This window comes from Erpetoichthys calabaricus, chromosome 8, assembly GCF_900747795.2.
Source record: "Erpetoichthys calabaricus chromosome 8, fErpCal1.3, whole genome shotgun sequence".
In the NCBI taxonomy this organism is placed as follows: Eukaryota; Metazoa; Chordata; class Cladistia; order Polypteriformes; family Polypteridae; genus Erpetoichthys; species Erpetoichthys calabaricus.
Window position 1 is genome coordinate 58,121,921 of NC_041401.2, and position 16,383 is coordinate 58,138,303.

The 16,383-nt window shown below is 42.7% G+C and overlaps 1 protein-coding gene across 1 annotated transcript in view; it reads left to right on the forward strand.

The window, feature by feature from the left end:
* The window catches only part of map3k19 (mitogen-activated protein kinase kinase kinase 19), a 103,511-nt gene that overhangs the window by 33,774 nt on the left and 53,354 nt on the right, over nt 1–16,383 (forward strand). Inside the window, exons 5-7 of the mRNA XM_028806551.2 lie at nt 871–986; nt 3,250–3,362; nt 16,206–16,263. Of these exons, the coding sequence (XP_028662384.2) occupies nt 871–986; nt 3,250–3,362; nt 16,206–16,263 (287 nt within the window). The remainder of the gene's footprint in view (nt 1–870; nt 987–3,249; nt 3,363–16,205; nt 16,264–16,383) is intronic.

Below are 16,383 nucleotides of genomic sequence, written 5' to 3' on the forward strand. Positions count from 1 at the left end.
CAATCTAAGACACATTTCAGAATGGTGATACCACATGAATCCATACATCCATCTATTTTTAAAACCCATTTTTAAAATACAGTATTGTGGAGGTAATAAAAATGAAATACTAAGAATAACTTCCAGATTTTCTTAGAACTTAACCATAAATGCTGCCCATTTTCATCCTCTGGAGTGAACAGTAAATTTTGAAATTATATAAATAGGGAGAAATACATGCATGACTGAATCTTATGAGCGATTTAAACAGACCACACTGTCATGATCTTGAAACTATATTTTAAGAAGTCATAGGTTTTTGAATCTACGTTTGTTTCCTGGTAAACACAGACCACATGAGTATAAATGAATACTGCATATTCACAACATAACAAAACCAGAAACTAATCAACATCACTTTATCATTCCTGTACACCCGCTGTTGTGTAACATCAAGTCTATCACTTGTAAATCCATACAAGGTCAGGGCTGAAATAATTCCAGCCAGTGCTCCAGCTGTGAAATTGACTCTTTTAGGCCACAGAAATAGGGCAAAAGTAATGGATGGTCCCGGGGAGACACAGAGGCGGGTGTTTTTCACCTCTCAGAAGGACAAATGGCATCAGCAGGGTGTGGTTACATATTTTATTCGGGATCCTGCAGAAGACCCTTAATCTTTCAGAACATGCCGATGTTCTCTTTCAAGGTCTCACTCACTTTCTCTTCATTAGTCAAAACAATGGCACCTCAACATTTGTAGCTACCAAACCGCCCCATCGTTTGAAGATATGCACATCCTGAAAAGTACCAGGATTATCAATTCAAGTCTTGCAACCATCAACTTTAAATAAAAAACGGATGATTTTTGTTACCTTGCTGTTTCTTTAACAGGGATGTAAAGATGTGCGATTCCATGGGTCTTTCAGTTCTGGAGTATGTGGAACAGATTAAAAGCACAACAAGGGAGCACCTCACTGAGGAACTGTCATCATCTCTTCTTTCTCAAGGTATTGCAAGCACACGCTGTGGCGCTTTTCAGACGTGTTAACTACTTTCATTTCTTTTAACACATGTTAAAGAACCAGATGTGCTCTTTACAATTGTAGCAGCAATCTGATGCAGGAGTTTACACTGCTTCATCACAGAGACCAAATCCCAACTCTTACACTTTGTGTGCGGAGTGTGCACATTGTCCCCCATACTCATGAAGGCTTTTCTCACAGTACTCTAGTTACCTTGCAAATATGTGAGGTAGGTTAATTATCAGCCCTGTAAAATAACCCAATATCAGTCTTAGGATGACTTGGTTTATATTGCCTTGTGTCCGGCGCTTCAGGAGTGGACTGCAATCAACTACGTACCTGTACAAGACTAAGCACAATTCAAAAATGGATAAATTTCAGAAAACCGTATTTACATACACAGGATTATCATACTTGATATTCATTTAACCTATTCAATCCATTTTCTATTCCACATACAGTTAAACTTCAAATATGTGGTAAGGACTGCAGTCAGTACATTTCAACAGTCCGAGTGAAAAATGTGACAAGTGGTATTAAATGAAGATAGGTTTTAACACAAAAGTGGGGTATTTCCAGTACAATTTCACATGTAACTGATGACAGGTCAGTGACTTTTGCCCCTGCACCACATAACATTCAATTCCTATCACCAGAATTTCTAAAGAGTGTGTGTATATGAAGCAGAACTGGCCTCAAACACATTCACCTAAAATGATGCTCAAAAACCTGGAGGTTATGAAACTCTTTGTATGCATGCAGTGAGCATTAGTTTTAGGTGGCAGTAGCTACCTTTGTGGAGAAGTCTGTGACCTGTGAACTACTTTGCTCTCCAGCTAGACACAAGGTTTGCAGTCCTGAGGAGACTGTGACAAGATCCATCTTGACGTCATCCTACATGTAAAGTGATAGTTGGAGAGATATTCCCAGGATATGATGAACAACTATAATGTTTTAAAGACCAGATGCTTCAACTAGCTTCTGAGGAATGGAAATTTACTACCACTTGAACACTTCATCTGTGGTCAATAAGAAAAGTTCAGTAAAGTTAGTGATCTTGCTCGTTACGTCATGAATTTTTCTTTTGTACATTTGAGAGTAAAACATTTTAAGTGTATTTACAGTATAAACATGAGACATTAAAGGGGAGGGAGAGGCATAAAACACACGGTACACTTGTCATGGCAACACTGACGACAATTCTCTGCCATAACGATTCACATCTTTTGAAAGGTTGGCAACCTGTCTTACTTAGTCAGGGGATGTGCATTCATTTCCTTATGTTACACAGATAAAAGGAAAAGGGCACAGGCTGAAAGACAGGAGGATGAGCCACAGAAGTGAAATGAAGAGGCAGCCAGAAATCACTAATGCATGAGAACAGGCAAGTCTATCAGAGACACTGCAAACCCCAATAGAGTATTATCATCTAGAGTGACCTAACCAAAATGTCCAAAAAGGCTAACAAAAAGATCAGCAGTGCTACTACTTACCACATTTCCATGGCTCATAATAAGCCTGATGACTGCTCCCATATTTCTAGGTCATTCTAGGGCATGCAGAACCCAGTTTAACATCCAAAAAGCAAACATATGACCAGATGGGATCCCCCACCCTGCTGCCAGAAGTGTGCTTTATTTATGATACTAAGCAGTAGAAAACCTCGCTAGTCTGAATAATTAAGAACGATTAAGAGAACGGCCTTGGATTAAGCAGCTTCAGCTCCAATCACGTACAAAATCCTTTCAACTGGATATGAAATCATTGGTTTCCAGTTGTGCTTCAGTATTATGTCATCAAAACGTCACAGGCTAAAAAAACTGATAATTGGACAACTCATACTAAAACAAATATACATATATTAGTAAGTTTGGTACAGGTGCTTTCAGTCTGATAGGTGGAGTAGTTTTAAATATTGCTGTAATAATGTGTCAAATTCAAAAATAACAAATAATTAAAAGTAATTACATGTATTATTCAATAACAAAATTTTTTAATAGCATTTTGAAATATTGCGTGGTTAAATCCTTGGGCCAAACAGGCTTGTGTTGGCTGAAATAGCTTTCATAGACACTAGAATCCCACCCAAGAGATGTAAAAATGGCATTATTTGCAGTATTGATTGTTATGGAGGGCCTATGGCTAATTGTAGTTCAGTGTTTCCCCATCCTTTGTGGTGTCATGACCCTCTGGTGAGGCAGGATGGTTAGGGTGCCACCAGTAAAACCCTCTTACTATATCTCCACAGATGAAGAATCACCCCAGGACCAGCTTCATTTTAAACCACGGTGTTTAGTGAACAGCTTGATTTCATCCCTGTCAAAAGATGACTTAGTCTTGGAAAGTGTCATGTGTTCAAAGGTAAGAGATCAACAACAATAAAACTGATTAACAACTGTGTAAACAGCAATCACCAAGTGATGAATACTACACTACGCAGTACACTGGTTCTTTGGTGGAGTGCATCATAACAGAGATCAGAGAAAGGCGGCTCTGGCTCTTAGGTGGAGAAGGTTAGCCTTTAGATCTTTAAGAAGAATGTGTCTGCTAATCCAATCAAAACTTTGCTGGCAATCCAGTCTGAAGTATGGTTTAAAACAGGAGCATTAAGTTGTCAAGATCAACATGCATCTCTTATTCAAAAGTCAGAAAATCAAATGCATGAATTGAATTTAGAAACTAAAATTATGGAAAACATTGATTAAGTAGTCTGACCGTTCCCTTAACAGTCCATGACTGGGGGAGTAGCTGCAGATTGGGATTCTGCTTTACTGAAACGTTAACCTTAAATTACACTGTAACTCAAGTAGATGATTACCCTCATAAAACCTCTGCTAACACATTTTTTTCTTTAGTTAATAGGATGTCAATACAAAAAAAGCATAATGACATTTGTGTTGCCATGCAAGAGGATTTTGTTTGTTTGCAGTCCTGCCAGGCAACTCCATCAGCTTTTACTGAGCTTACTGCATACGGCTTAATGTTGACAAGAATTGATGAACAACATATTTGATTTATAATAAAAAATAAAAAAAAAATCTTCATACAGTTGTGTTCAATGGCATCATATATTTTTATACTATGTTACTCAGCGGGTAAGACATTGATGTTTAAACTACAAGTTTACAGGTTCATTTCCCAGCTCTAAAACACTGTGTGTCACTTCCAAGCCACCTACACTGCCTACAGTCTGAATAAAGTAAACAGGACCCGGCAATGACCTTACGCTCAGTGCTGCCGGGATACACTCTGAAAACTATTAAGATGGCTTGAGACTGTTATGTCTGAGTGGCTATGAAAAGTATTTCACCTCCTTTTAAGTTTTCACATTTTATTGTTATACTATTTTGAATCACATTAGATTTAAATTGGATTTTTATTTTCACACTGATTCACAGAGAAAGGCAGTTTAATGTCAAAATGAATTAGAAATAAAAAACACAACATTTTTGATCATATTAAGTATTTACACCCTTTTAATATGACACACCTAAAGCATCAATGGTGCAGCCAACCACTTTTAGAAGGCACAGAATTAGTTCAATGGAGATCAACTGAAACCCCTTTCACTACTGTCAGGTTATCGAAGTATAAATGACCTTCTTCTGCTTTTTTTCTGGCTGCTCCCATTAGGGGTTTCCATAGTGGAACATCTTTTTCCATACCTTACTGTCCTCTGCATTTTACTCTGTTACACCCACCTCCTGCATGTCCTCTCTCACCACATCCATAAACCGTCTCTTAGGTCTTCCTCTTTTCCTCTTATCTGGCAGCTCCATCCTTAACATCCTTCTCCAAATATACTCAGCATCTCTCCTCTGCACATATTCAAACCAACGCAATCTCGCCTCTCTGACTTTGTCTCCCAACCATCCAACCTTAGCTGACCCTCTAATGTCCTCATTTCTAATCTTATCCATCCTCGTCACACCCAAAGCAAATCTTAACATCTTTTACTCTGCCACCTCCAGTTCTGTCTCCTGTTTTTTGGTCAGTGCCACCGTCTCCAACCCATATAACATAGCTGGTCTCACTACCGTCTTTTAGACCTTCCCTTTCACTCATGCTGGTACCAGTCTGTCACAAATCACTCCTCCACCCACTCCACTGTGCCTGCACTCTCTTTTTCACCTCTCTCCCACACTCCCTGTTACTCTATATTGTTGATTCGGACGTATTTAAACTTCTCCTCCTCCTCTGCCAACTCTACTCCCTGCATCCTCACCATTCATCTGACCTCCCTCTTATTTACACACGTTTTCTGTCTTGTTCCTACTGACCTTCACTCCTCTCTAGAGCATACCTCCACCTCTCCAGGGTCTCCTTGACCAGCTGCCTGCTTTTGCTACAGATCACAATGTCATCTACAAATATAGTCCACAGGGACTCCTGTCTAATCTTATCTGACAACCTGTCCATCACCATTGCAAGAAAAGGCTCAGAGACGATCTCTGATGTAATCCTACCTCTACCTTGAATGCATCCGTCACCACTGCCGCAGACCTCACCACTGTCACACTTCCCTCATACATATGCTGTACAGCTCTTATATACTTCTTTGCCACTCCCAACTTCCTCATACAATACCACAACTCCTCTCGAGTCACCCTGTCATATGCTTTCACCAAGTCCACAATGATGCAATGCAACTCCTTCTGACCTTCTCTATACTTCATCAACACCCTCAGAGCAAACATCGCATCTGTGGTGCTCTTTCCTGGGATGAAACCATACTGCTGCTCACTAATCATCACCTCCCTTCTTAACCGAGCTTCCACTACTCTTTCCCATAACTTCATGCTGCGGCTCATCAATTGTATGCCTCTGTAGTTACTACAGTTTTGCACATCTCCCTTATTCTTAAAGATCGGTACCAGTACACTTCTTCTCCACTCCTCAGGCATCCTTTCATTTTACAAGACTGCATAAACAATCTGGTTAAAAACTCCACTGCCATCTCTCCTAAACAGCTCCATGCTTCCACAGGTATGTCATCTGGACCAATGGCCTTTCCATTCTTCATCCTCAAAGCTGTCCTTACTTCCTCCTTGCTAATCTGTTGCACTCCCTGGTTCACTATCTCTACACCATTCAACCATCTCTCTCTCTCCATTCATCAGCTTTTCAAAATACTCTTTCCATCCGCTCAAAGCACATATAAATGAAGTATATAATAATGAAGTATAAATGAATATATAATGTATATTACACATATACAGTATAATACATATTATTAATTATATTTTATTTATTATAAAATAAAGAATTATATAATGAAAATATAATGAAGTATAAATGAAGTATACATTACCTGAAGAGCCAATTTGTAAAGTAAAATTTAATAAATTACCTGAAGGGCCAATTTGTGGTGAGTCAGTATGGTGGACAATGAAGACAAAAGAACATTCCAAGAAACTCAGTCAAAAGGTGATTGAAAGGTACAATTCAGTGGCTGTAGACAACAAAATATCCAAATCACCAAAAATTTCTGTTAAATTAATAATTAAAAAATGCAATGAGTATAAAACAGTTGTAAAACTGCCGGGTGCACACCATTCACAAAAACGGAGTGATTGTTCAAGATGACAACTAGTGAGAGAGGCCACAAAGAATAATCTGAGAACTCTGAAGGAGATACAAGCTACAGCTGATAAATTGGAGAGACTGTGCCGACATCATTTGTGCATGGATGCTTCACCACTTTCAGCTTTATGGGAGAGCAGCAAAGAGGGAGCCACTGTTTAAACAAGGACATGTTAAAAACACATAGGAGATAAGCTGTAAGGATCTACAGTCTAATGAGACAAAAATTTATCTTTTTCACTACCAGACTAAATGCCATGCGTGAACACTGCACATTTTCAAAAACACAACATCCATAACATGAAGAGTAATGGTGGCAGCATGCATTTCCTAAATGCTAACTTGATGGGGGTAAATACTTATGCAAAAAGTGATTTTGTGTTTTATATTTGTAATTGATTTAGACTACTTTGTAGAGATCTGTTTTCACTTTGACACTGAAGATGTTTTTTTCTGTTGATCAGTGTCAAAAAGACAAATTAAATTCACTGTGTTGTATAACAAAATGTGAAAGCTTCCAAGGGGGTGAATACATTTTACAGGTAGGTGTAAATATGAACAATTACACTATAGGCCTGTACTTATAAAGTACCTTAAATTGGGATTTGAAATAGAAACAGCAAAACATAAAATAAAGATTTTATATACACTACCAGTCAAAACTTTGGAACTACTTAGAAATTTTCATGATTTTGATAGGAATTCATACTTTATCCATATACCATTAAATTTATTTTAAAAATTCAGCCAAGACATTACTAGTGTTTATAATGCCTATTAATGCTTGAAATAGCTGACTTTACATTATTCACATAGGACTGCAAAATCACATTTCCAGCTGCGATTCCTCCAGGGTCCTAATGGTCAACTCCCTTTGCTTATACCTGTTTGGTGTTAACCTGAGCATGACTCGGTTTGGAGTTCTATGCAATTGCAGCTAACTACAAGTTAGACTCGGGGTGACGTGTAATGATTCAATTTACATTTTTAAGTCAGACTAATGCTCAAGACAGTATTCTGCTGCCATAGTGAATGAAATAATATCACGCTGAAAAAAAATATGAATATTTCAATGCATTTTACCACTCTAAGGTAACTCATCAATATGTATGTGTGGGGCAGAGCCAAAGACTAAAAAATACACAAGTGAAAATGAAAAGTTGTAAAGGCAGTTTTAGAACATACTGAAAATGAACCATTGCTCAAATCGAGCAATAGATATGATAATGTGGACTGATCATCAGACACTGACATGGAAAGTCAATGTGGAGCGACATCAGCTGTGTGACAAAGACAAATCATTTGTGATTGAGTGCAAGGACAAACAGACGTTAGCCCCATACGCGCTGTTCACAATGCAGCAATGTTAGTGTCAGGGGAAACATGGAAGTCACTAAACCTTGCACTGTGGTAGCCTACAATAACACGAGGGGCACACTGATTGTGTGGATCAGGCACTGACATTCTACCTTCTAATGTGCAAGCAAGAGGAAAAAAAAATACACCTCGACTGTTCTGATTACAACATCGGGCTATGTGCTGGTGACCGTCTTAAAACCTATTACACAACGGACATATACTAAAATCTGCACCAGTACAGCAGTGGACACTAGAGATACCTTTTCTTCTGTATTTATGTTGACATTTTGGTATTTATACGTTTCTTTAACACATAACATTTTTTTTTTGCAGAATGAAGTATTAGAATAGAAAAAAAGCAAAAAAATAACTATGCTGTTCTACAGCCTGATGTTATTTTATCTACTAGATAGCAGCAGAATACTGTCCATCTATCCATCCATCCTCTTCCGCTTATCCGAGATCGGGTCGCGGGGGCAGCAGTTTGAACAGAGATGCCCAGACTTCCCTCTCCCTGGCCACTTCTTCTAGCTCTTCCGGGAGAATCCTGAGGCGTTCCCAGGCTAGCCGGGAGACATAGTCCCTCCAGCGTGTCCTGGGTCTTCTCCGGGGCCTCCTCCTGGTTGGACGTGCCCGGAACACCTCACCAGGGAGGCGTCCAGGAGGCATCCTGATCAGATGCCCGAGCCACCTCATCTGACTCCTCTCGAAGCAGATGAGCAGCGGCTCTACTCTGAGCCCCTCTCGGATGACTGAGCTTCTCACCCTATCTTTAAGGGAAAGCCCAGACACCCTCCGGGGGAAACTCATTTCAGCCGCTTGTATTCGCAATCTCGTTCTTTCGGTCACTACCCATAGCTCAAGACCATAGGTGAGGGTAGGAACATAGATCGACTGGTAAATTGAGAGCTTTGCCTTATGGCTCAGCTCCTTTTTCACCACAATAGACTGATGCAGAGCCCGCATCACTGTGGACACCGCACCGATCTGCCTGTCGATCTCACAGTCCATTCTTCCCTAACTCGTGAACAAGACCCTGAGATACTTGAACTCCTCCACTTGAGGCAGGATCTCGCTCCCAACCCTGAGAGGGCACTCCACCCTTTTCCGTCTGAGGACCATGGTCTCAGATTTGGAGGTGCTGATTCCCATCCCAGCCGCTTCACACTCAGCTGCGAACCGATCCAGAGAAAGCTGAAGATCACGGCCTGATGAAGCAAACAGGACAACATCATCTGCAAAAAGCAGTGACCCAATCCAGAGTCCACCAAACCAGACCCCCTCAACACCCTGGCTGTGCCTAGAAATTATGAACAGAATCGGTGACAAACGGCAGCCCTGGCGGAGTCCAACTCTCACTGGAAACGGGTTCGACTTACTGCCGGCAATGCAGACCAAGCTCGGACACCGGTTGTACAGGGACCGAACAGCCTTTATCAGGGGGTCCAGTACCCCATATTCCCGGAGCACCCCCCACAGGATTCCCCGAGGGACACAGTTGAACGCCTTTTCCAAGTCCACAAAATACATGTAGACTGGTTGGGCGAACTCCCATTCACCCTCCAGGACTCTGCTAAGGGTGTAGAGCTGGTCCACTGTTCTGCGAACAGGACGAAAAAAACACAGTTCCTCCTGAATCCGAGGTTCGACTATCCGACGGACCCTCCTCTCCAGAACCCCCGAATAGATTTTTCCAGGGTGGCTGAGAAGTGTGATCCCTCTGTAGTTGGAACACACCCTCCGGTCCCCCTTCTTAAAGAGGGGGACCACCACACCGGTTTGCCAATCCAGAGGCACTGTCCCCGATGTCCATGCGATGTTGCAGAGACGTGTCAACCAAGACAGTCCTACAACATCCAGAGCCTTGAGGAACTCTGGGCGTATCTCATCCACCCCCGGGGCCCTGCCACCAAGGAGTTTTTTGACCACCTCGGTGACCTCAGTCCCAGAGATGGGGGAGCCCACCTCCGAGTCCCAAGGCTCTGCTTCCTCATTGGAAGGCATGTTCGTGGGATTGAAGAGGTCTTCGAAGTACTCCCCCCACCAACCCACAACGTCCCGAGTCGAGGTCAGCAGCGCATCATCCCTACCATATACAGTGTTGACACTGCACTGCTTCCCCCTCCTGAGACGCTGGACGGTGGACCAGAATCTCCTCGAAGCCGTCCCAATCATGCCCTTCCAGGTCTCACTGTCATTTCCCACGTGAGCATTGAAGTCTCCCAGCAGCACGAGGGAGTCCCCAGAAGGTATGCCCTCCAGCACCCCCTCCAGAAACTCCAAAAAGGGTGAGTACTCCAAACTGCTGTTCGGTGCATACGCACAAACAACAGTTAGGTAAGGCGGAGGGAGGCTACCCTCTTGTCCACTGGGGTAAACCCCAATGTACAGGCTCCAAGTCGGGGGGCAATAAGTATGCCCACACCCGCTCGGCACCTCTCACTGGGGGCAACTCCAGAGTGGTAGAGAGTCCAGCCCCTCTCAAAGAGATTGGTTCCAGAGTCCAAGCTGTGCGTTGAGGTGAGCCCGACTAGATCTAGCCCAGGGGTGGGCAATGTCGGTCCTGGGGAGCCGCAGTATGTGCAGGTTTTTGTTCCCAGTTCCTTAATGAGAACTCAATTATTGCTGATGAAGCACATATTGCTTAAGTGACATTTTGATGCTTCATTTTAGTGGTCTCGCTTGTTAAGGTTCTCCAACCTTAATTGCTTATTTCAATCTTAAACTGCTGCATTCAGTGTTTTAATTGCTCCTTATTAGCAATAAGATGTAAAAGACAAAGCAGCCAGCAGTTCTCCAGCTAGCTTTTTTCCAATTACATCTGTGTGTGTTCATCATGCACTGTTTGATTTAATAAAACACTTAATAGAAAAATGTGACAGACTGAAAATGATCTGTTTTAGGCTTCAAATCATTTGGATGATATCATTGGAAAGGAAAAAAAAATCTACGATATAAGAGCCTTACATTGCACAGACTAACAAGCCATAAAATTAAATAAGGTCTGAGATTGGCAATGATTGGTTTCTAATTAAGCAATTGGGTTGGAATGAAAACCTGCAGCCACTGCGGCTCACCAGGACCGACATTGCCTACCCCTGATCTAGCCGGAACCTCACAACCTCGCGCACTAGCTCAGGCTCCTTCCCCTTCAGAGAGGTGACATTCCACGTCCCAAGAGCCAGCTTCTGTAGCCGAGGATCGGGCCGCCATGGTCCCCGCCTTCGGCCACCACCCAACTCACACTGCACCTGACCTCCTTGGACCCTCCCATAGGTGGTGAGCCCATGGGAAGAGGGACCCACATTGCCTCTTTGGGCTGCGCCCGGCCGAGCCCCATGAGTGCAAGCCCGGCCACCAGGCGCTCACCATCGAGTCCCACCTTCAGGCCTGGCTCCAGGGGGGACCCCCTGGTGACTCGCGTCCGGACGAGGGAAAACATTGTCCAAATTTTTTATTCATCATAGAAGGTCTGCTGAACTGCACTTTGTCTCATCCCTCACCTAGGACCAGTTTGCCTTGAATGGCCCTACCAGGGGCATAAAGCCCCAGACAACAGAGCTCCTAGGATCATTGGGACACGCAAACCCCTCCACTATGATAAGGTGGCAGTTTGAGGAGGGGGATACTGTGAATACTGTGTCAAACATTATTCCGGTTTAAAAATGTGAACAGATTGTTAACTGTCACAGAGTCTTACTCAGGTTTAATCGTAATTACAGGTCAACTCTTGCAATTCACAGAGTTATGATTTGCGGATCCACCTATTCGCAGCTTTGCTGTCAATAATTAAATGGAAATTATTTTGCGAATTTTGTGACTTATTTTAGGAAACTGACAACAATGCTGTAGCTCTGCTACCTAAACGGACTGCAAATCCCAGCAATCCTGGGAGTTTTGTGTCAACAATGAAGCTTCAGAAATTGCCATGTGAAAGATGGTCATCGGTGGGCTGGCGCCCTGCCTGGGGTTTGTTTCCTGCCTTGCGCCCTGTGTTGGCTGGGATTGGCTCCAGCAGACCCCCATGACCCTGTAGTTAGGATATAGCGGGTTGGAAATTGGATGGAAGATGAGGGTTCTTGTTTTAATAAATCAGCCACAAGCTGAGAGAATTGGAATCGGTGGTGTCTTTTTTCTTTCAATACTTTACTGCACAAGATTACAATTACACCCATGGGATTACAGTTTTCTCTAGATTTACATTCATGTCCAGTGCACGCTCGTTCGTGTGATTCTATCTGGATTGAAAAAACTTTGTCTGGGAACACTCCCAACCTCTACAAATCTTCACATACACTGGCATCACTGGACATCAAAATTATACATTATTTTCAGGAAGCTGTTCACAGGGGATTTCATTTCATAATCTCACCATCATCATCAAAAAAACTGGACTGTGTTGTGAGTGTTTATCATTTCATGCTTAAGTGTTTTGTTGGATATCTTTTGTATCTGTATTAATCATTTTTGTCATTTACTACCATAATTATATACACAAATGTATTAAGTACATTTTTTAAAAAGAGTTTACTAAAGAACTGCTGAACTACGCACTTCGATGGACACAATGCATCGTTGTCTTGACAGCTAGTCTTACACAAGTGATTCACTTACATAGTGATCATTCCATTTAGTAGTTTTTGCAAATTTTTGCATCTTACTTAGTACAACAAACTTAGAATATACAGTAATCATGGAAAAAATGGATTTTCGCATTTGCGGTAGTCCTGCACCCCTAACCCACGTGAATCATAAGGAATTACTGAACATAGAAGAACTCCGAGCCCAAGGAGGTTAAGCAGTTGTGGCTCTCGGCCTTCCCCTCCTTTTTATAACCTGGTTAGATCAAAGCTGATCCTCCGGCTAGGACGTTGGATATCTCTCGGTCCACGGTCCTTGGGGCCGATCCTCCAATTAGTTGTGAACCACCCAATCTCACTAAGATTGCACAGATGGTGAACAAACTGAGGGGAGGGAAAGGCTGCAGGGATCTGGGGTATCTGGGGTGAACTTCTCCAGGCTGGCGGTAAGGCTGTCCTCCTGGCATTGCAAGCAATCTTTGCATCCATTTGGGAGACTGGCATCATCCCAACTGACTGGAAACTGGGACTTCTTGTCTCTATTTGGAAAAGGGTGATTGCCTGGATTGCAGCAACTACAGGGGGATAACACTGCTCTCGGTGCCGGGTAAGGTCCTTGCTAGGGTCGTCCTCAATAGGATCCGTGATCACTTGCTCACCATTCCAGCGACCGGAACAGTCTGGTTTTACGCCTAAGAAGTCTACCATTGACCGCATCCTGGCACTGAGGGTTCTCATGGAATGCAAACATGAATATTGGCAGAGTTTCTTTGCAGCCTTTGTCGATAATCGTAAAGCGTTCAACTCAGTTGATCGAGCTGCTCTGTGGGACACCCCGAGGGTTTCCCCTCGAGGTTGCTGGATATCATGGCAGGCCTGTACACTGGTACTGTGAGTGCTGTGCAGAGTTGAGGCAGAACCTTTGTATTTTTGCCAGTTGATTCTGGGGTTTGTCAGGGGTGTGTTCTTACTCCTACTCTGTTCAATACTTGTATGGACTGGGTGTTCGGCAAGGTCATGGGGTCCAGCAGCTGTGTGGCATCTGTTGGTGAAGAAAGATTCATGGATCTTGACTTTGCTGATGATGCTGTGATCTTCGCCGAGTCAATGGAGGCTCTGATCGGGGTGCTCGAGAGACTGAGCAAGGAGTCAGAGTGTCTGGGCTTGCGAGTGTCCTGGATAAAAACCAAGATCCAGGCCTTTAATGACCTCTTGGGCATAGCCATCAGCAGTGTGTGTGTTTGCGGAAAGAGTATTGACCTTGTCGAGAGGTTTACTTACCTTGGCAGTGACATTCATGTCTCTGGTGACTCTTCCTATGAAGTCAGTAGACGGATTGGGAGAGCATGGGGGGTCAAGAGGTCGCTGGAAAGGGGTGTGTGGCGCTCCTGATATCTATGCAAAAGGACAAAGGTCCAAGTCTTTAGAGTCCTGGTGCTTCCTGTCTTGCTATATGGTTGCGAGACACGGATGCAATCCAGTGACCTGGGACGAAGGCTGGACTCCTTCGGTACTGTGTCATTCCAGAAAATCCTTGGGTACCGTTGGTTTGACTTTGTGTCGAATGAGCGGTTGTTCATGGAGTCCCGAATGAGGCACATTACCTGCATTGTGAGGGAGCGTCAGTTACGGCACTACGGCCATGTGGCGCATTTCCCCGAGGGTGATCCAGCTCGTAAGATCTTCATTATTGAGGACCCGAGTGGCTGGACCAGGCCAAGGGGTCGCCCACGTAACACCTGGCTATGGCAGATAGAGGGTCATTTCCGAAGGGTGGGACTGGACCGCGTGTCTGCCTCGGGGGTGGCCAACCGCAATCTTGAGTTGTTTCGTCGTGTGGTGGGTGTGGCAACGCACTATACCAGTGCATGCTCCCCAACTTGACTTGACGGGTTAGATCCTGTTTGACCTTCTTCTCTCAGATAGTAATACTGTAGTATGAATGTGTATGAAATCTTCAGTTTCTTGTCAACCTGTCACATGGTATAATCTTCATTTTACAAAACAAAACACAGATGGACATGTTTCTTGATAACTTGTTTGATTTTGACCATATTTGAGCCCAGATCTGAATTTTAGGAATGCCAGTACAGTACCTTGAAACCCAAGTGAACAAAACAGGGTCAGTGGTGCTAATGCAATTCCAAAAGTTTCTCTAATAACCGATTAGCATTTAAAATGGCTAATTAAGGATAAGGTAAGAGAGTTTACCATTAAGACACCAAAGGAATGGCTGATGAAATTGCAGTCTTATGTGAATAAAAAATTAAAAATCAGTCATTTCAGGTCGTCATAGCCATTAGAAACACTAGTACTGTTGTGGCTGTATTTTAAATCAATTTATTTGAAAAAAAATTCTGCCAAAAACACAAGCATTTCTGGGTGGTTCCAAACTTCAGACTGGTAGTGTACAAGTGTAATGTATGTAACCATTGATACAAACATACAAATATACACAAATCTATATGCTTTTTATGTACAATATTTGCCATCCTACATATACTAAATTTTTACAAAAGAAAACAAAATGCAACAGTTAAGTGTTTGCAAGCAAATGCACCCAGTATTAGGGCTCCTGAAAACAGAGAGAGCTCTGTCTTGAGCACATATCCCTAAATGACATCCGCTGTACCAAATGACTGTTCAGGCTGATGAAGTTGTCTTTATAATGCAGCATGGTTCTCTCCTTAAGCAAGCTGCTGGTCTTTGTTTAATGGCCCGGCTTCTTAGGTGGAATTACCGCACAACAGATGGAGGGTGCAAGCGACGGGAGGCGACAGGCCAGGTTCAATGCAATTGATAACTTGAGAGGACTGATTAAATATAGAAACACCTCAAGGATCGTTTATCGTTAATTAGAGTTTCACCTCCTTCTAAACTCAGTCTTCCCTGAAAGAATACTTTTCTTTCAGATATAACATTGAAATGTGAGCTGGCGGTCTTTAGTGTACTTAATTACAGAAGCTAGAGGTGAAGTTTGTGTCACTGTTACATGCAGTCTCTTGTGCTGGCAGGCAGTGACATACAGGAGGCTAGGAATAAGTGGATCCCACTATGGTGGGTTCTCATAAGCTGGAATCAAACATTATGCTCAGGTATACAAGACTAAATTGACACCAACAGCACCGGCTGATTTTTCGTAGTAGGGCAAATTTCATCTGGTCGTGGGGGTAGCTGGAGACTGCAGGCGGTTTTTATTGGCTAATCTTTGGTGCATCAATAGCATCAGTCTCTCTGCCCCACATTAAACAGACACTGCCAACACTGCCATCTTCTGGCTCAGTAGAGGCTTGGCACAGCATGCTGAAACATTTACACTTTTTACTAGATTGCTGCACACCTCAGTGAAAGCTTTTGGCACACACTGATTAACAGACCACCATTTAGAGATGATCAAAGACATGATTAAAGTTAGTGAGGAAGAAATGTAATTTTTTAAAGCATTATAATGAATAACTGTTTTTGAAGGGGCAACAAGGAGATAATGATTCTTACACTGAGGTGAAACACACTAGAGAAAAGAAAAGGATTTCATAAAAGAAAATTTTAACAACCAACAGCTCCCACTGGAAGAGAGTGAGAGACAGACTGATAGAGGAACACACATTAATAATGGAAACCAGCGAGTCCATTTTTGTCCCCTATATAATATCTCAGACCTGTTTCTTTTTTGGTCTTTTAGGATGCAGACATGTATCCAGAGTTTAAGTCAAGCCCCAATAGCAGTTCATCCATGGAAGGTGAGTAGGAGAATTTTTTATAAAGCAGCACAAACCAATGAGATCTGACTCCTTCACTGAAAGTATTACCATTATGAATGGATTCTGAGACGGCTCCCCTAACACTGTGCAGACCAGCAT